The sequence below is a fragment of the Streptopelia decaocto genome (assembly GCF_964273445.1).
Source record: "Streptopelia decaocto genome assembly, chromosome: 5".
Classification (NCBI taxonomy): Eukaryota; Metazoa; Chordata; class Aves; order Columbiformes; family Columbidae; genus Streptopelia; species Streptopelia decaocto.
Window position 1 is genome coordinate 58,714,570 of NC_138659.1, and position 26,795 is coordinate 58,741,364.

Genomic DNA, 26,795 nt, shown 5'->3' on the forward strand with positions numbered 1-26,795 from the left:
TTGAAACTATGCATGTTACCTTTCAAATGGGTGAAGCAATGTAAAATTTGAGAGCTTGAGATTTCCTGGAATTAACAATGGTTTCCACAGGAATGGAATCTTACTTGTTTTTAAGTACATGGTAGAAAAAATATTTAAATGCATATAGGGTTTCTTCTGGCTTCTGCGCAAATACCTTAAACTGCGCTGGATCTAAAAAGGCTATTTTCCCTCAGCACTGCAAATGAAAAGCCCGGGACAGGTATATATCCTTCAAAAGATTTTGAAATAATTTGGATATTTTTTTCTCTATCCACATTTCCCACATTTCTCAAAAAAAAAAGATGAGGAAACCTCTGAGAAAGGTGGGAAAGCATCCTATTAAAATATTGGGCCATTAGACATTATAGGAAAATGAAACATTAAAATGACTGCGTCTGAACTGCCTAATTTGCAGTTTATTTTCAAATGTGAGCTTGAAGCTAAGGTTTGCACTGCATAAAATTCCATTCTTTTGTGAGTATTGGTTGCAAATAAATCAACAGATTTGCAGAGCCAATTGCAAAAATTCTGGAACCTCCTTAAACTTGTTTGGTAAAGGAACAAATTACTATTATGTCTAGTGAGAAATGTATCGGGAGGTTCTGTGGGAGCTGCAGAAACAGCAAAGATCTCATTTATGAAAGGATGCAAAACTACTCAGAATTTCCTCAGCAGGAGGGCTTAGTACCAAAGGTTCCAGCTCTCCTTGCCTGACATGACATCACAGTCCAAACCGAGAGAATTCAAGCTGACTTTATAACGTGAAATAACTCCTAAGGTGCAGGAAGAGTGGCACCCTTAGCATCTCTTTATTCTTTCTGAAGAGGAAGAGTTTAGAAGAAATACAACATAGAAACAGGCCTTTAAAAAATAAAAAAGCTGACATCTTGTGTCTGTGACGTTTCTGGGGAAACTAAATCATGTTAAAAATATTATTTTTGCAGATACGGAGCAAATCAGGGAGACTTTGCGGAGAGGGCTTGAGATTAACAGTAAACCTGTTCTACCTCCGATAAATGCACAAAGACAGAACGGGTTGAACCACGACCGAGCACCGTAAGTATCACCTGGCACGTTCAGCTGATGGGAGGAGGGAGCCTAAAGAGCTCAACCTAGAAAACAAAGTTAAAGCTGGGTGGGAAAAGCCTTGATAAGGGGAGTGGAAAGCTGGCAGCAAGTACTTGCAAAGCAAGGGGATAGAAGGAGAATAGTTATTCAAGTTGGGTTAATGGGCTAGTGCTCAGGAGGGCAGATTTTGAGAGGGATTTTAGGCAACCCTTGTTACTGCAGAGTGGTTCTGACTGTGTTCAGGAGGACCTGCTGCTCAGGGTGTGCAGTGTTTGAAATCAGACTGTGGCAAACAGTGCTACGGTATCCAAAGAGATAGGTGGTATAGATGAGCATTTGCTGATAATTGTCGCCTGAGCACTTTGTTTTCAAGTTCATAATTATGAACCTTTTGGTTAAAATGTTGATTGATTTATTTATTTTTTTTTTTTTTTTAAGTGACTTTGATCTTGCCCTGCTTTTAAACAGACAGGTACTGGCAGTAATTATATGCCAATACCGCCCTGGTCTCTAATAGTCTGCAGACTAATGGGTGATTTAAGTGGGACTAGATGGATCTGTAGATCTCTCCTCATTTGTAGTTTTTGTCTTCAGTGAATCTATAGGATATTACCTGTAGTTTCAAGCCATCTGCAGCATCTGCACCTCTGTCTTTTGGAGTTTCTCCCCTTCTCCTCTTAAGCTCATTTCAGTTGCTAGTGAAATGTCTGCCCATCAATTTTAATGTTTTCATCTAAATGATACAGAAAGGCACACATCTTTGCTGCGCTCTTTCATCTGGGTATTTCCTTTGGTTTCCTAGTCTCCGATGAACATTTTTGCTTTCTTGTTCCAGGAGTAAAGATCATCATGAAATCATCTCTTTCCTGTAGTGCCAGGCAGGGACAGCATCCTGCTCTGTTTCAATTCCTGTTTCTTTCTTAATTCAAGCATTTAATGAGAAAAAGATTCCTCATACTTGGTTAGGACCCTGATGTTCTTTTTTGTTACGTTTTGTGCTTGACTTCTGATTTGCCTTACACATGAATGTTTCTGAGTTGCCCAGTCCTTTGGGGAAGTATTATGTCAATTGCTGATGTTGTGTACTAATAACTAATTTGAGATATTGGTGCTTATTAAAAAAAAAAAAAAAAAAATCTCAAGTGGATTTATTATTGCTTTAGGAGTAATCTTACTTTTGCTATATAGTTCTATGGAGCCAGATTGTGACCTGACTCAGATTTTGAGTAGTACTTCCCTACCTGAAGGTCAGTCCCATTTGACCGGTGGGTGGTCCATTGGCTGCACTGAAAAAATAAAATTATACCATTGCATTTGCACATATCACACCCAGCCTTGGGAGTCTTGAAAGTATTGAGCGTGATTTCTCACAGGTTCTGTGCTCCTGCATGAATCTGCATGCCCAGTAAAAGCTCTGAGTTCACAGTGGTTGGGGATGACCAGAAACATTTGGGGTGCACATCAGGTCAGGGAGGCAGCTGATGTAACCCTTAATGCTAGGAGGCTGTTGTTGCTTAGATAAGAAAGCTTTACGTTATTCAGGGTAAGATAAACAGAGATATGTTCAAGACAGAGTGGTGAAAGAGTAGCAGAGGTCTAAGATGGAGCATACAAATATTTACGTGGGTTTTTAACTGTTCTGAGAGAGAAAGGAAGGCAGGTCAAATTCGGAGCCTCATATCCCTGACAGTGATCTTTGTTGCCAATCTGTCTTATCTGCAGCAGCTGCACGACCTGAAGCCTGAGTTGCAGGAATGGCTGGTTCCTGGTGTTTGCCTCCTGGAAGATCAATACATTTCTCTGAGGTCTATGGTTACCATTGTGGAAACTGATAGGTAGCCTATTTCTCCATAATAGCAACTCGGTTAAGGCAAGAGAGCTGTCAGCTGTGGGTCTTGCCAGCGGTTCCTCTGGTGATAGTTAGTATCGGAGAGATAAAGGAGATCTCCTCAACTTAAAACAGCAGTATGTCCTAATACTTTCTTCCTCTATGTTACTGACGGCTTTGAGAGGAGTTTGGAAAAGGTATTCTTCTATTCGAGTGGTGGCTTCTCTTTTCCAGTTCATGTAGCAGATGTAACGGGACTTGTTCAATGCATTGACTGTATTGAGAGGAGTGGTTTGTTCTGGAAATCAGTGTTTACTCACAACCTCTAACTAACTGGTACTTAAATCAGACTTGATTATTACCCTTACTGTGGCTAAAACTTACCAGTCAACGTATTTTCCAGCACAGTGCGGTACAGATGAACCAGAAGAGGAAGATCTTATTAGGTCTCAGCCTTTCTTAATACACTGTCTCAACACATCTTATGTGTTTGAGCAAAGTTGCTCAACGTGCTGCTAAGTACCTGAGTATGATCTGGAGACTCTCATTTCCAGCTGCTGCAGAGGGATGTAACTTAGGAGTTCAGCTTTTGTGTGTTAGTAGTATATCTACACCCATGTTCACTATAGGAACAGGTAGCAGTGGCAAAGGCTGAGACACAAAAGGCACAGAACCCAGTACAGATATAGTCATTTCATAAGATTTACAAGCACCCGAGATGAAAGACAACTCTGCATATAGATCTGGTCCTTCTGGTGTGATCCTTGCTTGGGCATTGTAGGGCAGGAACACAGTTCTGTCCTTCACTGTAAATCTTGTCTAATTAAAGGCAAGTCCTTTAGCTATTGAGCTTCAGTTCTGAATCTATAAAATGGGACCAATAACAATGTCATCTTCTTGAGGCACCACAAGGATAAATGTGTTAACGATTACGAGGTGCTGGCTGATGGGTAGCAGGCTTGTGTGTAATCATATCCTGCACTGTACACACCAGACCATAAAATATCAAACCCGTGGTTCGTTGCAAGGGTCCTGTGGATAACTGGTGCATTAGACGCTCCTTGGGAACTTGACAGAAATGCTCCGTTGGGACATGGCAAATTGTTCCAAAGCTGCTTTCCATAGCAAGCACTGCAGAACCCCAGGCTGTCAAATTTGCACCCAGCTGACATTAGGATGTTGAAGTCTGACACAGACTCTAATGGCTTTGTGCAGAAGAGGAATGTGCTGTTTATTTATCATAGATTTGCAGCCACCAACTGCTTTCCTAGTAGCTTTCTTCCCTTTTATCCTAACCTTACCACCCACACACAATAATCTATCAGGGTTTAAATCAGACAACCTGTTCTGCATTCAGCGTCACAAAATAGTATCAGAAACACGCAAACTTTTGAATATTTATTTGTATAAAGTGTGAAGGATTCAAGTTCCATACAGATTTCTCTGTCTTTGTGTAGTTTCAGTTTTCAGTGCTTATGCAAAAGCCTCACATTGTTTGGTTGCAGATAGGCCTTGATTCAGTTTTCTGGCTCCAGCAAAGAACATGCTTACATGTTAAGCATGCATATTACCAGTTGTTCACTGTCCCAGAGTCCTAAAAAAAAAGTTCCTTTGAGAAAAAGCTGTTTTCTGTCAAACCCCGTTGGGCAGCTGTAGTACTTTGATTCATTAGTGTTAGTACTGTAGACTGTGTAGCCCTTTTCTCCTAAGGATATGAATAAAAGCACTCTTAATGCTTAAAACTGCATCGGACATCTGTTTCTCGAAAAGACTATTAGCTCAGTTCATAAGCAGCCATTAAATCAGTTCGTATGCATTAAACAAAAGAACATGTAAATTAATCTTTGGAAACATGACTAATCATTTCGACCATAGGTAACATAATACTCTTGATTACTGCTTGGAAAAATGAGGCATGTATGAATACGAGTGTACTTTACAGTGGCGCATTATTTATTTCTTAGGATCCATCAGGCTCGTAGGTGCTGCTCAGACAGACGGAATGACAAGGCTCCTGGTCTCCTGAACTGTGCAGATTCAGTCTTGTTGGATACGACGAGCTGTTACCCATAGGGAACGTTTAGATGTCAGACTAAACACTGCTGCTGTTCAGACCTCAGTGGGCTGGAAGCTCCATATGTCAAAGATCAGTGACACTTACGGAGTTTTGCTTCATTCGCTGCTTAATTTCTTGATGTAATAAGTTCTGGGGCCGAGTCTTTAATTGTCCCTGGCAATTAGCTGTGCTCTTCTGGGAGGTACCAGGGTAGTATCTTCATTTTACAGATGAGGACAGAGGAGTTATTTGCCACAGTTGCAGTGAGAGCCATGGTTGGGGTAGGAGAATTTTTGACCTTTTCCACCCCTCAGGGGTCCTCTTGATCACACAGCATTGCTGAAAGTCGTGTTTTTCTGCCCCTTGGCTGACTTAGACCGTTCTCTGCTCCTGTGAGCTGAGGCATGGAGTAGAAACCTAGAGCTAGCACACTGCATTACTGCTCATGTTGAGGCTAAAATTATAAGTAATTGCTACGTTTTGTTGTGCCAGTATTCAAGTGATGTCCATGCGCGTCCCGAGTGTCTGCGGGTGAGGCTTGAGTGGTGGAAAAAGGTCTCCCAAGGCTGTGTTACTTTGACAAGGCTTTTCTAGCGCCTCTCCGCTGTTTATTGCTCTCCCTTTTCTCAAGAAGGATAAAGCGATGTGGTTCAACTTGTCTGATTCCCATGTTTCTGTCTTGGATTTCCCAGATAACTCTGTATGTGCTGGTCTCCTCATGCACAGTGGTCATTTGTCCAGAGACAGACAACAGATGCCCCAGAGACCTCAAATCCCATCTGCATTCAATTTCCGGGCAGAAGGACAGGTTGAGTCTAGGGAAACCTGAACATATGGTAACTCTGTGCCCATGTGCTAATTCCATCCAGCCCTGAACAGTTCCCAGCTGTGCAGGGAAATGAAGACAGGTTCCTGGCAAACAGAGCAGGGAACAACCCTGCGGCAGGTGGGGCTGGCAGGACTGTGCTGGCTGCGACCTTCTGGTTCACTGCACCCTGAGCATCTCAGGTTGTTGCCCTTCCCTTGTGGCAAGAGGGAGAAGTTGTGTCACTCCAGCAGTCCTGGGATAACCCCAGACTGTCACACGGTGTGTCTGCTTTGGAACATGTGAGCAACAGTGACACCACTTGCAGGAGTGGAGCCCACTGCTCATGTAGTTCCTCTGAGTCGGTAAATAGGGCGCGCTGATCTCTCCTTTCAGTCAGTAAAGTTGGGTTAATGGACATTAACAAGCTCCATCTGAGCAGCATTTCTGAGGAAGCTCTGGCAGTAATGTCAAGATGTAGGATTTGCTTCGAGGCGAGTCTGCACTTTGCTTCTCCCAGTTGCGCTGGGGTTTGATTGCTGCTTTGCTTGGGCGGAGGGAGCTCTTGTCTGTGTAGCTGGTTTCCTGTCTTCAGTTCTTGGAGGCAAACTTTTACATAAGGGGAGCATTTCAGCGTTCTCCGAAACTGCCCGGTTCTGGCTAGACTTTCTGATTCTGCAACCACTAAGCAGTAAGTTTCCAATCCAGTCCTGCTTATTTAGGCATGCTCTCTCATCGAGACACCATTCAGTGGTGTCTTGCTGGAGTAAGGAATGCTGAATGGGGGGAGGCAATATACTTTAGGGAGTGTCTCTAAGCATGAGGCTGAGTGCTGGGTGACAAGCCTGCGAACTAGGAAAGCAAATGTCTGGAAAACCAGTGTCAGTAGAAGTGCAGAGCGGTCACCGTGCTAATAACTTGCACTTCTGCATAGCTTTCCCCATCTAAGAATCCAAAAGTGCTTTGCAAACATTGACTTAGTCCTTGCAACACCCCTATGTGGAAAAACGTCTCAGTTTTACAGACAGGGAACCTGAAGCATAAAAAGAGTTGACTTTGCCGGTGAGTCTGCAGGGTGCCAGTGGCACAGCCTAAATCTCTCAATCCCAGTTCAGCTGCAGGTCTGGAACAGTCTGGCCCCTGCAAGCACTGGGAGTAGTTATTATGCAGCTTTCCAAAGGGATATGTGAGTGGCAAGAGGATTGTTGCAACTGGCATTGTCCTTGGAGGTCTTCTGTGCCAGGAACCACACACAGAACATCTTCACAGTCTGGTTTAACCAGGCTGATGAGCACCCAGGCCTGAGCACCCAAGCTAGCCTTGTCTCAGAGTGGCCCCAGCAGGAGCTGTGGAACCGTGTCCTCCCCATTCCTGCCTTTGCCTCTGTGCGTCTGTGACGTGTCCCGTGGCTCTGTGTGTCAAGATGCTCAGGGCTCTTTCCCACAACTGCTGGTTTGCCCTTCAGGGGAAATTGTGGGAAAGACACTGGAAGACTGCTGGCACTTAAGTGATCTTTGACCATATCTTCATTAGGGAGTGAGGAGGTCTGAAACAGCAACAGTTGAGAAGGGAAGAAAGGAGGAAAAAAAAGCAGTCCAGCCTTCCTTTCCAAGCTGTGTAAGCTTGTGCTAGTGGTTTGCATTTGCTAACTCAGTGCTGGGATTTGTACCAAGGAAGCAAGAATCAGTGACTGTAACTCAGGTTAGTGAGGAAGTGGGCACCCACTCCTACAGAGAGCCCCTGCTGCATACTTTGCGATTTCGGTACCTGAGTAACTTGGAAACACAGAAAAATTATTTTCCATGTCAGCGACAGAGCTTGGAAGAGAACCGAGGCCTCCTTCTGTGACAGATCCATGAGATCAAGTGCTGTGATCATAAAGCGAAACGCAAATGCAAGAATAAACAAACCTTTCTTAATCCGATCAACCTGGTTATTCTTGAACCCAATAAAATAAGTGCCAGTGGGGTTGCTTGAGAAGAGGTTGCTATAAACATGACTTGTAAGGAGGGGGCACACAAACTTTGTGCAACCTAGTGATTGCATTGGCAGTTTTCCAGGATCCCCATGGGCTGCTGCTAATTGGCATAAAATTAGGCAGGTTGCAGCCACCCTCATCTTGAATACAAAGAGAGGGCCCCCGGGAGGCTACAAGTTCCAGCGTGTGGCCACTCACATCAAGGAGGAGCACAGCACACTGGGACCTGTAGTCTCCTCCGGCCCTTTCTCCCTGCTGACAGAGTTCTGGGGAAGCTGCAGGCCACATGGGGCCCCCTTGCAATGGTTTGACCACCCCTCTTTCTCTCTCTCTCAAAAAAAAAAAAAAAGAATCGAATATGGCTTTGGTTCAGTTCATGGACTGTTAATCAGCATTCACAAGTTTTAAAAATACAAAAAAACAACAAACAGCATTTCCTCCCTCTCTTTTCCACCCAGAAGCAGACTACTGGTAGAAACCAAAGCTGGAAAAAATAGTTGAAAGTCAGATAAAGTCACCTTGGTAACTGCAGCAATACACTTGCCTAGAACAGGAGACATCAAACCCAACTACAAACAGCTTTAAAGAAACAAAAAGAATGTAATCATCTAAAGAATTAATCTGACAACTGCCCACGTTTACACCTCCCACAAGCTCCCAATCAGAGGGAAATGCGCTTTAATCTCCTCCAGCTCCCCTCCAGTTTCACAAAACACGAGATGTGCAGTCCTTAAACTGGGGCATTTCCGGCACGCTGCTTCCATTTAAATCCACTGCCTTTCCTAATGCAGCAGCCCTGGCTTTTGCAGACTTGTTTTTTCTGGACACTGAGAAACGTGATTTTTTTTGTGGGGGTTGGATGAAGTATTAAATCTGGAATAGACAAAGTTTGCAACATTTTACGTGATAGTCAGCTAGGCCTTAGTCATAACAAATAAAACTCCACTGGCTTTTGCTGCTGATTTATTTGGTGATGGGGTAGAGAAAGCAAAGGCTTATGGGTAACTGACAGTCATAAAACCAGGAATGTTAGTGTTAGAAAGCAAACTTTTTCCACATTTTTCTGAGGCTGAAAACTACAAGCTGTGGATGGCAGCATGTGTTACAACAGGAACTTGTTATTAATAACAACCTAGGAGTCTGCTGACCCTTCATCTGGGCCATCACCCTTCGGAAGGGTCAGCATAAGGATTTCCATTCCCAAAGGGAGAATTTTAATGGGTCTTGACATGTTCCAGAGTCTGGAAGTGATGACACTCTGGCCCTGTGTCATGTGCATGCCACAACATGTCCAGAAGTGCCCCCCCAAAAAAGCTCTGGTTTAGAAAGGTAGGGCTGCCTTAGAAGGTTGGTTTCTGCTGTTGGAGTTTCGCCTTAACTTTAAATAGCTGAAATTGTGTGAGGTCTACTAAAGTGAAACAAGAAACACAGAGACCGTGACTATTTTGGAAAAGTTCCGTGGAAAGGATTAATAATTTCGTACCATTCAAAGTATTAACTACCATTTTGCTTCACTCCTCCACCTTTTTGACAGAAGGGCTGGTTACTTATTAATGTGAAGTCATAATTATTGACAGCCTTAAAGTCATGACAGTTCCGTTTGATAGTTATACATTAGTCAACATCTTCTCTTGAGCATGTAATGACAAACAGCATTCGCTGTTTTTAATAAGACTTAGAAAGCTTTGCCCCTTCTCTCCAGAATATTGTCGTCATTCCTGTTATTGCATTAGCAGCCGGAGGCTGTTTCCCCTCCGGACCACAGCCCCATTGTGCTGGTAGCTGTACTGGCTGGCATGCTGGAAACCTAAAAACCCACCTCAGCTCAAGGGGTTTGGAGCCCAGGGATACGGGCATCAGTCCTGGGGCTGTCTGTCCTTCCAGAGCATGAACCCGCAGCAGCGGTTGCCTTGGAGGGAGGCTGTGTTATGGGACATGCCCAGTGCCCTTAGGCAGTCCAGGTGAGAAGGGCACAGTCTCTTGTCTGTAGCAATAATATTTGCTGTAAAACTCCTGATCTGCTCCAGGGTGTGTAAACTCTGCAGCTGCATTTAATGAGTGCAAGCTTATGGCCCGCTTGAAAATCATGCGTTGCTAATGGCTGACACTTTTGGTAGGGATTGATAAATGAATGATTGGAAGCGGTAGACCACAGGCTTGACTTTCCCACATTTGACTGTGTATATAAGATCTGATAAGGAAGTTGAGGTAAAGCTTAGCTTAAGGTCAACTGATCATTAATCAACTGTAACTGCACTTTCAGGTAATCAGCCTGCAAAATGCTGGCCCACTCCACTCTTTGAAGACCCCACCTACAAAGAGCTGTAAAATGTTTGCTGAAGTAGATTAAACACAGCTTTAAGTGCCACCTAGAGACTACAAAGCAGGTTGTGTCTTTGCTTCGGGGTTAACCCGCCAGACTGACACTCTGCTAACTGTCAGTCCATCAGCCCACCCCATGCATAAGCTCTCTCCTGACCTACTGTGTCCTTGCCGGGTCCATTATTGTTTTTGTGTGGTGTCAAGACAGAACATGGGACACGTTTTACAGATTTTATCTTGTAGGGAGCTGAGCTGCTCTGATTTCTTTTTTCCTGCGTGTCTCGGATCTGGCCGTGCAGAGTATTTGCAGGAAGGCACTGCAAGGTATCAGTTTTAGCTTGTATCCTCAGTTCAGAGCAGGCAGCTCAGCAGCCTGGGGGGAAGGCTCACCTGGGACTAGGTGACCCGGCAGAGCCAACAGGCTGATCTGCTTTGGAAGCCACACTGAACTGTGTTACAATGTGTGTCGTAGATGGGAGTAATTTTGGGACAGCACCCAAATGTAAAATCAAGGAGATGTGTGATCTAAGTCAGCTCATGAGGGTCAAACTGTTTCTTTACAATCATTTCCAGATGTATGTTAAAGGTGGCTCCACTTGGATGGAGGAAGGAACAGTGCTCCCAAACAGACTTTTGGTCTGTCTGGCATGATGGAACCACGTTGCCCTGTGGTATCTCTCAGTTCACCCCTGCTTTCCCTGTCCCCTCCTCTGGTGATTCTGTACTGTAGAAACTATCTTAACAAAGTCTCTACTTAACGTCACATGGAACACCAGGTGGCAAAATATAAATAATGTATCAGACACGTCACATCAGTCCATGTCATCCGCAGAAATCATAAACCCCCTGTCCTTCATTCTTTTTTCTGGACTATCAAATAGGGGATCACACTGATGCTCTTTGAACATATGAAGTGTTTATGATCAAGTATTTTGAGATATACCTGTTTGATTATCTGGAGGATTCTATCTGGCAAAGTTCATAATCATGTAACAAACTAACCTTTAGCCATAGCTTCACAATATGTGAGTCTTGCAGAAATGAATAAGAAAGCAAAGCTGCATTGTCTTAAAGCAGCCTCACTTGCAAGGGAAATCAGTCTGTGGATATCCTACTCATCACGTGTAGAGTCCATCTTCTCACTGTTGCACTTGATGCTGGTGGAAGCAGAGGGTTCTCAAAACCTTTTGGTTGAACTGTGCAAATAAATTATTTGGAGACAATTGTAGGGATTCCTGAGACCTCAAAGATCAGCAAGGGTACAAGGGACTGGACAACTCTTTCCTGCAGAGTACCGCCAAAAAATCCTGATGATAAAGGAAAAGCAGGAGGGAGGGCATGCCTGCTCATTCTTCCAAGCCATTTTCTAGGGGCTTGGGGTTTTGGAGAGTGTAGTTTTGCTCCAGTTCTTCCCAGAAATTATATTTCTTGTATGCTGGGAAGAGATGCACCATGTGCATGCACCAACTCAGATCCTGTGTCATTAAATCAAGGTCAAGAGCTGCGTGCTGGGACTAGTAGGCTGAGGGAAGCTATGTCTCTGTAGGGACAATGAAAACTCAGATGTGCCTTGGTAACAGTTTGCTCCTGTGTCCTTCAATATTTGCACAATCACTCTGAAAAGCAGCAGAAATAGCACACAGCACTGGGATCCTAAATATGTGCATTTTGTCTTTGCATTTAGAAGCCGTAAGGACAGTTTAGAAAGCGAGAGCTCAGCCGCTATCATTCCTCACGAGCTAATCCGCACAAGACAGCTGGAGAGCGTACACCTGAAATTTAACCAGGAGTCCGGAGCACTCATTCCCCTCTGCCTAAGGTGAGTGAAGCCCTCCTCCTCCTCAGCATGTGCTAACATGCTGGTTTTGCCTTGGGTCTTTGTTTCACCATACAGACATGCATGCAATGGGTCTTTAAAGGCCAGAGCTGAGGTATTTTGCCAAAACACATTAGAAACAGATTATTCTTTGCATGTATGTTCCTCATGGTAAGATTGTTTCTCATTGTTTTTATGTTGTCCAGTGTATTTTGAGTGCTGAAATAGGACGGGGTTAGTATAGGGATTTTTTCATTAGTCTAATGCTGGCAACTCTATGATAAAGAAGGGGTGTTTTACTATATTCTGTCAAAGAAGTCTCTTAAGTTGTTAACTCTGGCTTATGGACTCAGACACAAGTGTTTGTGCAAAGCCTATTTGCAGTCAGTTTATGCTTGTAAGTGTGTTTTTAGACAAATTATGTCACTTACATGATTGAAGGAACAAAACATCGCATGCATATTCTACATATTGTCTTTTGAAGGATCAGACTGTGCATACCACTGTAAGAGACTTTTCTAGGTTTCCACAATGTAAGTCAACACTATTTTTAATACCTGTGGCAAATGTAGTCCTTAACATAAAGATGAGCTGTGGGGTAAAGACAAATGATTGCAGGTTGACTGAGTTACTTTAGAATAATGAGTTACATATCTGTCGTATCAGAGTTATCAGCAGCAGGTGCACACTTGCCTGTGCCTGTTGAGAAACCAATGGGATGGTTAACATGAACATAATTTATTTTACATCACAAATGCGTGAACAGTCTGTCCTGATCAGTTACCACAGCTCAGCTGACCAGCAGTAACTCATCAAGCAACTGTGACTCTGTTAGGCACTATATATCATACCTGAATTTTTCCCCCTTGCATGTTGGAAGCTGTTCATGTGTGTCACACAGGCTTTGAGCCTTAAGCACCAGAGCCATGATTTCCCCCGTGGAAAGCATTGAATGAAAAAAACGGAAGTGTAGGTAGTCATGTGTGTATATTTTCTAGGCATTTTATTGAAATGCTTAAGTAATAAGAGGTTACGTTTGTCAAGCGTTGGGGCAGTGGGATTACTAGGTATTGTCGCAGTTGGTAAGTTTGGGCCCCACAATGAGCCTGCTTAGAAAATGCATCTTCATATTCCCACATGATGTGGAGTCTGGATTCCCTCCTGCAGTTTTCATCGTACTGAAGGACTGCCAGTCCCCTGCCTTTACATACTTCAGTGCGTCATCACGGGGATAGGCATCCAGTGGGATTTAGATCTATTCTAGTTCTGAAACAAGGCCCCGAGATTAAGGAGGGAGATAAGGGGGACCTCTGTGCCTCAGAAGGAGGCTTGTGGCCTGCTTTGTGGAGCAAATCATTCATGTATTCCTGAAAATTTAGTGGTTACTGCCTTCAAAATGGTTTCTCATGCTGATGGCAGAAGCTATATTCTGTTGAATACTGCTCACACCCTGTCAATTCACACACACGTTTTTTTCCCCAGGGGAAGACTCTTACATGGACGGCACTTTACATATAAAAGTATTACAGGAGATACAGCCATCACGTTTGTATCAACAGGAGTGGAAGGAGCCTTTGCTACAGAAGAGCACCCCTATGCAGCACACGGACCCTGGTTACAAGTGAGAGAGCCTCCTTACTTTTTCTCCCCCTTCATCCTTTACCGTGTTGTAAAAATGATCCTGCTGAAGTCTTGTGTGGTTTAAGAGTGACAAATCTGTATTTTCTGCTGCAACATCTTCCATAGCTCTTGCATAATATTTCCAGTGGTTATGAACTCAAAAAGTAATGGTGAACTGTTACTATTTATATTAATGGAACTCAAATTGATAAGCAGTGGCTGGAAAGTTCAAAAATCATCTCTGAATACGGTAGTGTCCATTTCCTGCAGTCAGTGAACACTTTACAGGCTGTATTTACTCTTGATTTCTTCCAGAAAGGAATTTGGGGAGGCAGAGTGGAATGACCTAAACAAGAATGGAGCCAGGGTGGAAGAGCTAGAAAGCTGTGGGGCTGTGATCCTACAGAGCCAAGATCTCAGTTTTACATCATCCCCTAGCAGGAGAGCAGCACAGAGAGCACTGCTTCTTTCAGTTTTAGCTCTTTCCTATTGATTCTTTGACAAAAGCTCGTGGTTGCTTGAAGCACCCACACATTTTCTGCACCCATATTTTTTCCGTATCACAGATTTTCCTCGGAAACTCCCCATCTGCTCAGTGTTGAGGGTCAGCCCTACGGAGCACTGATGCACTAATGATATGATGGCGTAGCACTATTCTAACCTTGAATTTCTTCATGGTTATAAACATATTGCGAAAGTAAAAAAGCTTTGAGGAATGTGTTTATGCAGAAAAGCTCATCTCTGAGGGACTATATGCATGCAGTACATCTCTGCCTTCACTGCATTCCTACCTCCCCTGCTATTTTGAAGGCAAGGGTTAGTTTTAGCATTGCAGTGTTGCAGTTAACCTTCCAGTGACTTGTTTTCAAGGCATTCAACTGCCCGTATTCATACGTCTGGAGGACATCATACCTTGAAATCTGTATGACTTGTAAAGAAGCTGATCTTGGCTAGAATCATCTTGTGTGTAGGGATTTTCAAAGAGCTTCCGTGCTTTGATTGTGCTGACTGGAAAGTGCAACACTCCCGTAATGATTAACAGCAAACGGTCAGGTTTAAGGGTGGGTCATTTGCTGTTGGTTCCTGTGCTTGCCAGCACACGATACACAGGATCTTGTGACTGTTTTAACTCCAAACATAAGAGTGTTTGTTTGCATTTACATCACATATCGAAATGTATTGATGTGTAGAGTAGTCAGGTAACCTCTAAACAGTGAAGAATAGCAGTAGTTAGGTCACCATTCAGACGTGTAACTGATATTAACTCTTATCAACCTGTTTGCTTCCATGTCTGCTGAAAATTATGGAAATCTTTGGAGTAGCTGGGAGGGAAAGATGGATAATTGCTGCCTTCCAAGGGGTAAGGAGAAGCAAGTTCCCTCTTTTGTCTCCTACACAAGGTCAACTTATTGGATCTTCTCTTCTGATGTGACTGGCTCTGCTGCTGGCTCCTGCCCCGTCCTGGGATAAGAATGAAGGAGGACAGACCTGGTGGGGGAGGAAGGGAGGCTAAAAGCAGCCTGGGACAAGAGGAGGAGCACCCGGTTGTGTGAGATACATGTGGGAGTGTCGGAGGCTCTTGGCTGAATATGCAATGGGAGGCTTGATCTGTGCTCAGCAGTCCCTTGTGGTCTTGGGAGCGGAGGAGGGAGGTTCATGTGGCTTTACTTCAGAAGTAAAAGAAGTTGTGGTGCATAAAATTTCCGAGGAGGCGAGCTGTGTTTGGTTTAGTCCCTTGCAGCCTGGGCTGGCCAAGTTGGCAAGCCCCACAAAGCTTTCACAGCGAGGCCCAGAGAGGATTTTCTTCCTCCCTCGCTTGGGACCCCAGGCACAGCGACGAGCTCCAAGGAGAGTTGGTGGTTGACAGCAAATCACTGCAATGCAGGGGCTTGTTGCAGAGACAAGTAAATGGAGGGACTGTGGAGAGGAAGAGAGGTGGCAGGCATCTCCTCTGGACTTTTTCTGCTGTCTTAGGGGAGGAATAAGAGCCTGAAAAATTCTGGCCTCCACTCTGCAGCAGCCAGAGACTAACTCCTCTTGAGCCTGAGCTTTGGTGCAGTGAAAGCCCAAACCTGCAGACTAAACACAGCGCCTCCTGTTTACATCTCGTGGGCTGGAGTGAAGCCCATCCAAGGTGGGACAGGCTGGAGGTGTTGCACAGTTTATCGGCCCCCGCTGCCTGGGCTGAGCAATGAGCTGCCGGTCGCTGGGCTCCAGGGGAGGGTTAGCAGACGACGGGAGTTTGGCACGTCCCAGCGCCGTTCCTACCAGACAGGTGTCCATGTCGCCACCGCAGCTGGTACTCAGCGGGAGCCGTTTTAGCGGTCTCAGCAGAAAAGGCAAGGAGTCGTTAGAGCACGGAGATTGTACGCCACATTTCTATCAGCAGGCTTTCCAGGTCGCGTTCGAGGCATGTTAGTAGGGGAAGCCTGTCCCGCTGCTGCCCATGCACTGGGTATGATTAGATTATTTCATTCTCCAGAGCTGTCAAATTGGCACCTTTCCCAAGTACTTGGATTTTTTTTTTTTTTTTTTTTTCATTTAGGTAACATTTAATTAGTTCTAAGAAGCTAAATTCTATTAAAGGTCTAAGCATGTCAGGCTGGTTTATTTCTGAACTTCTTCCACAGTGTCATGTATTGTTGAATAGGGAAATTGCTTTGACTCAGAAATGTACAAACATATTCAAGAAGTCCTCCTTGTTAACACTAGACTCCTGTTTATGTGCTAGTTACTGTGGCAAAGTCTCTGATGTTTAACACTTGCATTAACATTACACATGATCAAAGGCTCTGCAGTTCTTTCTTCCACTCCCCCTTCCCCCAGAGCTGTGACAGCAGAGCCCCCACGCTGCCTTCTCAGCACCTCTCCTTTCCGAAGGGTAGATGTTCCGGACGCACAGAGAAAGGCTGTGCAGGAGGTGTCTGGCCCCACGTTAAGGATGCTGATCATGCAAACAGGCTCTGACATTAACTGCCCCACAGTGACATTTGTATTCGTGGTGGAGCGTCCAAGGTTCTTGGTCCAACAGCTAAGCTATGCCAAGCGTGCAATTCATCACGAATCAACCTTGTTTGTCTCTGAGCCTACCCAAAGCAAGGTGAGGCTGTGCGTGTGTTCTCCCTCCCTCCCTTACTTATGTTCCAGCAGATGATAGGGATGCTCTGTTGAAATGTGTTACTGATCAAGCCTGTCCCAATAAAGTTGCCTGAGCCTTTAATACATATTAATATTATCCTGGGGTAGTTTGTGTCAAAGCCTGTCAGCATGCATCATCCTTTAGGAATTACCATCATTAAGTCTCCAGTGATGGGAGTCAGGACATGCTTCTGCAAAGCTCCTCTGCTTTTATGTGGGGCTCTCTGCCTGTCTAGCACAAAGCAGACTGTTCTCCCCTCCTACCTTGCTCACCTGGACTGCTTACTCTCCCCAGAGGGGAGAAGAAGGTTTGTTTAACACTACCTTTAGATAATTTCTTCTCCTGCTGCTTTAGGCAGTCATTGTTCTGGGGAAGAAGATGACACTCAAGTCTTTGATCATGTGCAATATACATGTTACGCATCAGATATTGCTGCAGACTCTGACGTACAAGCCAATACAGTGCAGTAAAAACAAACCTATAGTTAAAAGAGTCCTTGTTAACTGCAAAATCTAGCACACAGCATTTAAGAAATATCTCTGCATTTTAGCCTTGCCTCTGTTACATATGTGTATTTTGATACTATATCTAATTGAAGGATCATATGTATTCTTTACAAAGCATGCCTGCCTCATTCAGTGCACAAAGGTGCAGCATGTTTAGGGGATGAATCAGGAGTGTGGAATAAAGCAGACTCTTGCTTATAGGACTTCCACTTTGTTCGTTTGTCAAAATTAGAAGGTGCATAGTGAATGAGGCAGATAATTGCAGAAGAATCACAACAGTCTCATGGCAAAGCCTGTTAAATGTTGCCCTGGAGAACTGGATCGTGTTCCTGCCTCTGCTACCCTGTTCTTTCTCAATGCTGTTCCAGAGTCTTAAGCTGAAATGTTTTTGGGTGGCAACTGAGTTTGTGTTCCTTGTTTTCTGAATGGTCACTCGAGACCTGAGGTCTGATCTGTGTACCCAGAGGCCGGGAGGCCAGGAGGAATTCCTCTGCTGGTACCCCTGTGCCCTGCAGTGCTGAGTGGGCTGGGAAACAAGGACCTGCGAGTCTTGAGATGGTCACCCACAAAAAGTGGACATTCAGACTCAGTTTTCTCTTTGCTGATTTTCCCGTGTCTGTTCAGGAAAACCTTCTTCCAGTCATCCTGGGGAGATTAATTCAATGCTTGCCAAGCATTCCAGCTCCACAGATGAACACCAGAAACAGTTTTAGGAAGAGATTAAAATTCATTCTGGCAGGTCAGGAGGGAGAAAGGGTCTCTTTGGGGTAAGGGGTCAGCCTAGGAGCTTGAGTCCCATGTTCAGCTCCCCACTCTTGCAGATTTTCTTCTGACTTTGTTAGGTCTCTTAGCTTCTTTTACCCTCCCTCCCCCATCTGGTGCATGGAGAAGAGCGCTTCCCTGCCTCGCAGAAGTGTGAGGCTGAGCACGTCAGAGGCTGTGAGAGTGGTAAGGACAGTAAGATTAGGTACTTCCAGTGTAATCCATGCTGACAGTAGTCGGATGGAGCGTACTAAATAAAGGGGAAGAGAGTAGGAGGGGACAGGGAAACAACTTGAATGATAATGAAAAGAAATGATGACTAATGCTGCATTCAGTGAGCAGAACCATCCTGAGGACTGAGCAGGGCAGAGGTCTTGTGGGAGAAAAACAGCAGGCGATCCTGTGATTACAGATTTGTTTTGTGAGGCAGACGCACGCTGGGGCCAAATGAGCATGGCGCAGGCAGTCCCTGTGCAGCCATTTCCAAAGTTTTGTGTGCCCGATGTCGCTGGTTTCTGAATGCAGAGGGATTTTTTTTTCCAGGTAATTTACTTGGTTTCAGAACAAATCCTGTTAGGCAGATGGAGGCTATGGTTCATTTGCGGTTGGCACCCCCTGATTCTCGGCACAAGGTCGATGACTCCATGTAAGCCGAGGAACTCACAGAGGCAGTGGGGTGTTATACCCTGGCCCCAGCCGCTGCTGGAGGATGCTCTTTGCTCGCCTCCCATGCCAGTGGGTTTACAACATCCAGCAGACAGCATGTGGATGCTGGGGCTGTGGAAATGGGGTTCTCCTCCAGCCTCTCTGCCCTTTGTGTCACCTCCAGCTTTGGCCTCTGATCTGCTCTCCATCCTGTTTTTCTGTGTCTCTGTCTTACCCTTGTCCTGGCCCGTCTCTGCTTTCCTCTCCTCCCCTTCATTCAAGTTGGCAAATTCCTTCTCTTCCCCCTCAACACAGCCTGACTTCCAGCAGAAATGAGAGCGCTGGAGAGTTTCCCTGCCTTTCGTCCTGATGTGCTGGGTGCCATAGCAATCCCTCGCTGCTCGGAGGAATGATCGGAGGGAAAACTGCTCCTTAGCCCTGTGTTTGGGGCAGAGCCACCTGGGGCTGGGACATGCTCAGTGAAGAGGGCTCTTCAGGACATTTTTCTGCCCTTCTCTGAAAGGCTATGGGCAAACAGTTACTTTCAGAGGCTTCTGACTTGGCAAAGCATTTGCATGATTGGGAGAAAGACTTTCCCTTCATTTGCAGGGAATTTTTTGCTAATCTTCATTGCCCTCCTCCTAAGGGTTAGTTCTAGTGCTTTGCAAGAAAATGATCATCCACCTTTGTTAGCACTGTCAAAAAGTACTTTTTCCAAAATACCTCTCTGAGATAACTTGATTCCTTTTCCCCTAAAAACCTTAAAAAAAAAAAAATAAAAATCAAAAACAAGGCATCCAGCATGGAAAAATAAGTTGAGGCTTAGAACAGCAAGGTCAAACTTCTCATAGAAAATGTTAAACGTGCCTGTGGGCAGGATAGGTACATGGAGGCTGTGGGAAGCGTCCAGCATTCAGGAGCTATCAACATGCGCTATCTGTGCTGGCAGTCGGGGGGCGGGGGGGGGGTGGATTACTGTGAGCAGGGTCATGGGGGATGATCCATTCTTTTGGTTTGGCAACCTAAGGGAAAAATCTGGGAAAGAATATCAGACTGAGCCCAATCTTTAAATATTTTCAGTTTTTCTTGCTGAAACAAGAGCCTTCAAGAGACCAGAAGCTGAAAAAAAAATCCTTTTATGTTGAATGAGACCAGAAATAAGTTTTCTTCAATAAAAACAGAAAAAAAATATCTAGTTTTGCAGAATGGAGCTGGAGTTGTTAGAAGTTTTGCTTTCTCTAATCAATATTTGAGGGATAAAATGCTCGTCTAGGATATGAGAAACTCATGTTTTATCCCTTTCCTTTTATTTGAACCCCTGTTTCTGCTGCTTTGCTTTATGGGCACCACAACTATAGGGTATTTTGGTTCTTCCTCAGCTCATCCAATTGGAGTTGTTCCACATCATATAAAACACTGAATTAGTCACAGAGACGGAGAGCACAAGAGAATGACTCTGTTCCGGTAGCGTTAGGACATTCCCCTGGAAATGAGCACATCTGGTTCTTCTCTCTGCTGTACCACATGTTAAATCATTTATGCTCATTGGCATAATGGCGGCAGCAGCGGTTCAAGGCAGCATTTGGAAAGAGCTGCTCTGGTGCTTGAGATGGTCGCCTGTAAGCGGCAGCTGTGAGTCAAGCCCTGTCTTGAAGAGATAGAGGTTGATTTTTGGTCTCATCAAACTTGAGTAGGTGTGTTATGCCTAGCATGGTGAGTGTAAGAACAAGACCCACAAATGGGTTTAAGTCATGAACAAACCACTCCTCCCCAAAGCAGTTTTATGCATCTTTCCTAAAAAAAAAAAACTTTTTCAGAATCTTTTGGGTGGCTTCCCTCAAATTCTTGAGCAAGTCTAGGGCAATCTAAGTAACACTTTCCAGTAAGTTTGTCTTCCCCAAAACCTCACCACATCATCCCTTTGTGGTGTTCTGTCTCACTGCTGAATGAAACGCTGGGGGAAACGTACACTGGGGTTAAAACATGTCCCGTTAGATCATCACGATCCTCCTCGTATCAATTCTTCTGCAGCATGTTCTCTGGTACTTCGTCCAGGCTGGTTTTGGATGAGTCAAGTTCTTCCATCCTTAAACCGACTGACTATCCCGCCGCCTGATGCCCCTCCCTTGCAACTCAAACACTTTGGCTACTTTTTGTAGGTTTTCTTCCACCCACTTGGAGCATTCCCTGAAATGCCTGTTCTTCCTTTGAATTTTCACTCTGAAAGAATTGGTATTGCCACTTGTCTTGGCTCCCTGGTCAGTCCTCTCCTCAACTGAGCCGAACTTTATGTTCACTGAAAGCAGCTTTGTCTGCAGGTCAGATCTCGTCAGTCTGGGCTCTGAGGAGCCCAGGTCCCCGGGATCAGCCTTGTAATTGGGAATGTCACAGAGAGATCAGAGGAGGTCAGAATCTTTCAGCATCACCATATACTTCCTCTTCTGGGATTGTAACATCGCGATGTGAAGCAATACGGTCCCTGAGGCATCTGTGCGTGGATGTTTTTCCTTTATACAAAGAGGATTGTGAATCTCTTGGAAGAGCAACAGTGGAATTTCCCGTCAAAGGTGTTTGTTGCAATACTGATACCTTTGAGGCTGTAATGAGAGCTGTGGTGGATTCAGGCAGCAAGGTGGCCTCTTCAGATGGTGTCGGGGCTGGGTGTGACGTAGAAAGATGCAGTGACAAGGCCTCTGCCCGGAGCCACTTGCCGTCAAAGCAAAGCAGCGCAAAGAAGGCCAAGGCAAGGGGAGAGCAGAGAGATGGGCTGGGGGATGCTTGTGGCACAAAGCATGATTCATCCAGGGGTTTTAGTGGTAATGTTTCATTTCAGTGGGAAATGCTGATGTACTTTAACTTCACTTTTTGCTGTGCTGTCGACAGTAATTAAGCTGAGACATTTTTAGGGCAAAGGGCTCCTAAAATTTGCTGGATATTTATGTGCAGATGAACAGATGACATGTGGCTTAGGGTATAACTGCTCCACCCATTCCAGGCACAACACCTGGACAGATGAACAGTTTCTTAGGAGGGTTGGTATGGTTTACATAGGGGTTTATTGCAATGTATCCCCACCTTCTCTGGCTGAGCCCTACAAGCCAGCTCTGTACTAAGTCCAGAACTAATAAAACCTTTCATTTCTTTGACAAACCTGCTAGAAAAGCAAGTGGCAATGTTTAATGCAAACAAAGCACTAGGGCAAAGTGTGGGATTGGTTTGTTTCTGGGTAGGCAAGAAAATTGGGTGTTATCAGTTAAAGCACTCCTACTTAATTGTCCCTGGACTAATCGCTTGTGTCTTGCCCTGGATAAAGCATGTTTCCTGAAAATGGATGGAGCTGCAGCTTGATCCAGAAGCTCAGCTTCTGAGGGTCTTCCTTTTGATCAAAGACTTCCCAGCCATGCCAGGCTTTCAACATTGGTGTGATCTTTGTCCCCAGCCAGCCTTTCCTGAGCTGAGAATTTCAAGCCCTCATGGTAGAGTTGAACCCTATAGTGAGAAATGGGGTGTTAACTCTGGGGAGGTACCTATGAGCTGACTATAAAGTCTTTAATGTTTTACTAAGCACCAGTTGCTTTCAAAGTCAGCCGAACTAGTCTAGAGCCCCATGACCTTGTGTACATTTTAGATCTCGCCTGTTTTCAGACACTCGCAGCCATGTACCTGTAACAAGTCACGATACAGGTTTCTCAACTATGTGCAGGTATGAAAGCTTCGACACCGAAAGCTTCAACACGAGCTCCTTCAGTTGACCCATGAGTAAGCCCTGTAGGTCAGGAGTAGGTTTCAGCAAGCTCAGGTGAGACTTGCCATGAGAGGGAGACATGATGCACACAGCCCTTGTCTTCCCTGAGTGCATCCACCAGCCTAGCCTGGTATTTTGTAATGTGTCTCTACACACAGCAGCTATTAGTGAGGCAGTGAGAACCCAAAATTCGAACCTCAGTTGTGCAGTAGCTTGCTGTGATAGAAAACACAGGACTTATCTTTTGGCTGCTCATTGTCTTCCAAGCATTTGCAGCGTGACTAACAGTTACAGAGCTGCAAAGCACACAGAAAATGGAGTCTGGATCTGCGGGCAACGGGATGGCACGTGTCCGGGCCTCTCTGGGTCAGGTCGGGGAGATCCTGGCGCGAGCAGGACTGTGCAGCAATGAAGGAGATGTTTCCGATACCCACAGCTGGCTGGTAAGGCCATTCCCTGTTCATACTGCAAACAGCCATGACAAAGGCTGAGCTACACCCGTAACCAGCTTCGGCAGGCTGGGCGGTGGGAGTGTTTGCACAGAGCTGTGAAAACACAGCACTGCAAGCACCCGGGGCACCCGCTGCTGCTCGGGGGAGCTCCTTTGCTTCCTCAGCACCGTCCAAGAGATTTCAAGGGAGAACAGACGTGCTCAGTGCGCATGGGACGGCTTCGTTTGCCCTCCAGGTTGCAACGGCTTTTCCCATGGCTGCAGCACAACAGCAGGGCTCTGTTTTTCTTTGGGGAGGGAATAAGCTGCTTCATCATTGTGATCTCTGTGCAGTGTCCTGTTGATAAGATCAGTTAACAGTCAGAAGAAAACTCTAGATTCAGGTCTGAAATATAAAGTGAACGGGGCCTGTTTGTTTAATTTGAGCTTCTAAGGTTTAAATCCCAGAGGAAATTAAATTAGGTGCCTAGAGCAATGGCAGTCTGTCATGTTTATTTGCTGGGAATGTCACCTTTAATATCATGCACATATAACGTGTGTGTGTTAATGTAATGGGGTATCATACTGTGCAGGAGCAGGCAAGCTACAAGAACTGGAAACCTGAAATATTGTGACTGAGGGAAACTGAGATAGGATTGGATTTATTCCCATCCTTCTCTGCAGGAGCAAAGACTCACCAGCACAAAGGTGGTTTTGCTGATTGTAGGTGGGGATGGCAGCCTGATCTACATGCACAGGCCTTCATGCTGTTGGGCCATTTTGATTTGGCTGCTTCTAAGAGAAGAAATCTTATCTAGACATGAATCCAAGATGACAATATCTCTAGCTTCAAAGCCCTCTTCAGCAGCTGGCGTGCTGCGGACACGTGCGTTCCCCCGCGCGCCCAGGAGGCCTTGAGAGTGCCAGTTCCTCTGCAAGGGACAGGGCTGCTTGTGCGTTTGGTTACGCCCGTGCATCGGAGATTCCCTTCTTCTCCGCAAAGAGCAGATCTCCCCAGCAGCGTGTGATAGTGAGGTCTGGAGTGGTTTTTTTCTGACATGAGCTGTTGAGGATGAGCTCTGAGTGACACACTGTGTGAATGTTACTGCAGCAGTTTGTCATTGCAGCCTGTGACACCTGCCATCCAGCACAGTTAACTGTCTGTGCAGGGCTTGCAGAACAGTGCCACGATCTTTTCTCAGCCCGCTCCGTACTCAGGCTGCCATCACTTCAATCCCACAAATGCAGTCCACGAGACAGCTGAGCTGTGGGGCACCTGTCCCACTCCACTTGTCAGACCCTTCAGGGAGCCTATTCAGCTCACTACATCAGTGGAATTTGGGATTTTTTTCAGCCAAATTACCAACATTCACTGAGGGGGAGCAGCGAGCTGCAGATGGGCTCAGCCATCTCAGGGAGTTGCACCCCAGGTCAGTCCTCCATGTAGGTTTGTCCATACTCTGGGAGTCTGTGGCTTAGCTGGGACCTGACCTGTCTCCTCCTTCAGTCTTTCCACCCTTTGCTTTTTACCCCTGTGTACCCTGTCTTGTTTTCCTCCAACCTCGGAGCAGCTGGCTGCCTCGCATACGTGGTTCCCATTTCCCTCATGCCTCTGGCACCTTGCGAGCACCCATGAGTCTTCCTGCTGCACTTGTCTTCTAGTCCCCCTGTCAAAGCAGTGGCTCCTCATTCCTGCTTTCTCACCCATCCCAACCTCTGGCATTTCTGCTCATCCGTGGATGGCTGAATATTCATTTCCTCCTTGCCTGATTGCTGTGAATACCAATTCCTCCTCCTTTTTCCGGCTGTTCTGTAGATTTTGATGTCTGCCAAATTGTTTTCATTCCCTCACCCCATTGCAGGCTGCACCTCCGCAGAAACAGATCTGCCTGCTCCTTGCAGAGCCCCAGCTCCCCACACAGCTCTATTCTTCAGAGCTGAGCGATCAGGTTGCCCTTCTGCCTCCGACACAGCGGCTTCCTCCTGCGAGCAGCCAACAGCCAAGTGTCTCCAGTCCAACAGGCAGAACAGTTACAGGCTCCTGCAAGGAGACTGCAGTAGTTTGCGGTAGTGCTGCGTGTTTCAGTGCAACATTTCCCGGCTTGCCAGTCTGCGGATTGGTGCCAGGTTGCAGAGTCCTGTCCAAAGCAGCAAGCTCCTGGATTCTGGCTGGAGCAGGGCTTTTTCAGGCTCAAGGGATGATCCAGGTTAAAGGGGAGAGAACGGCAGGCACCTGGTAGCTTTTCAATCTCTTTTTGTTGTTTTTGCATCTTTGCTCTTACCAAAGGAAGAAAGAGAGACCAGAGTCTTCTCTATCTCTTTCTGTCCAATAGCCCTGCTTATATGTTACCAAAATGAAGCCCAGAGGCCTCGACTTGCCACACAGCCCTTGGCATCCTGGTGGTCATTCCACTGATGTTACTAGCACCAAGGATCTGGTGGGCATGAGAGGTGGCTCTCTGCACGGAGATGGGACAGCCTGGCTGCCCCGAATGGGACAGTGGGGAGCAGCAGGCTGGACACTTAGCTCTGTCACTTTGGTGCTGGAGTAGTCCTGTCTCTGGGAGGGCATGGAGCTCGTGGCTGGGGGGAACAGCATAAGGGGAGAAGAGTGAGAAAAGAGGCCTGGGGATGGTGGTTGCTTCAGGATGGAAAGCAATGCCAGAGACAGAGGAAAGGATGCAGCAAAGGAAGGAAAGGAGGAACAGGGGGAAAGAACAAACCTGTAGGCCGAAATGGGAATAATCTGCTGGATGCTGCTGCAACCCAACTCCCAGGAATGCCGCTCCAACACCCCCTCACCACACAGGGATGTTTGCCTGGTCCCACGCTGCCATCTCTGCTCCTGTGCCAAGCCAGCTGGCCTGCCTGGAGCTCTGGCCTTTACGGCTGTTGTGAGGAGAGGCAGGATGTGTTTGCTTTTAGCTATCCCATGCCTTTTTAAAGAGGGTGGGAGTTCCTCCCCTCGAATTCCCAGGTTTCCCTGCTGTCTCTGGTTTGTGTGACTTGAGGGCTCCATGCACCCAGGGCTGTGGCCTTCAGCTGGTAATTTTGACCCATCGGCAGCCACTTTCCTGGGCAGTTTTGTGCTTGCCAGCCTGGCCTTGAGATGAGCCAAGAACTTTCCCAGCACGGGTACACGTGTGATACAACGTAGAGGTGCCTGGCACTGGCACCTCCCGTACCCGGCATCTGGTTGATGTGTGAGATGTGCCGCGCTCGGGTCAGCGCCCTCCCCGTGCCCAGAGCATGGGCTTTGTGTGGGTCTCAGGCTCTCCCTGCGCTGCCGTTTCCCGATTAAACTGTGCGTTTACCTTCAATGGATCAGATGAAAGCAGCTCTGTCTCCCACTGTCTCTCCAACAGTTGTTATCTTGACCCCTTTTCCTCCTTTCCCACTCTGTCTGTGTAAAGCCGAGCCTCTAATTTTAGCCTGAGGAAGATAATAGAGGGTCAAAAAAAGATTGCTGTATAATTTTAATGTTTCTTTGCAGTGGTTGGGATGGGAGGCAAAGTTAGGAGCTCCTTACCCTCCAACCTTTGTATTGCAGGAAAGAAGGACATGAGGGACGGAGTGAGCTGGTACAGTCCGCTCTCTGCAGAAGTCATTCTGTTTCTTGGCAATTAGCTAAAACTAGGAGTGTAAATGCATAAACTACTGTATTTCCTTTGCAGATCCTATTGACCGAAGAGTTTGTAGAGAGAATGCTGGAAGATTTAGAAGATCTGAATTCTCCAGAGGAAGTAAGGCTGCATCATTCCCATGTATCTCATGTACTGTCCCAGGGAGCTCAGCCCGTCCTGCAGCTCGCCTTTGATCCTGCCCCTGGCTCACGGGCTGCAGCCCTGCCCTGTAGACATGAGGCCTTGCTAAACCTTCACGTTTGCTGTGAACTAAGGCACTGAGAGAAGGGATTGCAAGAAATACAGGGCAGGGGTGGGTACTAAGGGAGACTCTGCATTTCCTTTCTACCAGCATCTTTCCCGACATGGTATCTGAGCACCTCAAATCAAAGTGGTGCAGCCCCTAGGCCAGGTTTTCCTCCATGTCATGC

At 46.0% G+C, this 26,795-nt stretch overlaps 1 protein-coding gene across 2 annotated transcripts in view; it reads left to right on the top strand.

Annotated features, from left to right (window-relative positions):
• SUFU (SUFU negative regulator of hedgehog signaling) overlaps nt 1-26,795 on the top strand; it is a 96,632-nt gene that overhangs the window by 60,067 nt on the left and 9,770 nt on the right. For both annotated transcript variants that reach the window (XM_082053981.1, XM_082053982.1), the window contains exons 8-11: nt 966-1,077; nt 11,763-11,897; nt 13,377-13,515; nt 26,416-26,484. In XM_082053981.1, the coding sequence (XP_081910107.1) occupies nt 966-1,077; nt 11,763-11,897; nt 13,377-13,515; nt 26,416-26,484 (455 nt within the window). The remainder of the gene's footprint in view (nt 1-965; nt 1,078-11,762; nt 11,898-13,376; nt 13,516-26,415; nt 26,485-26,795) is intronic.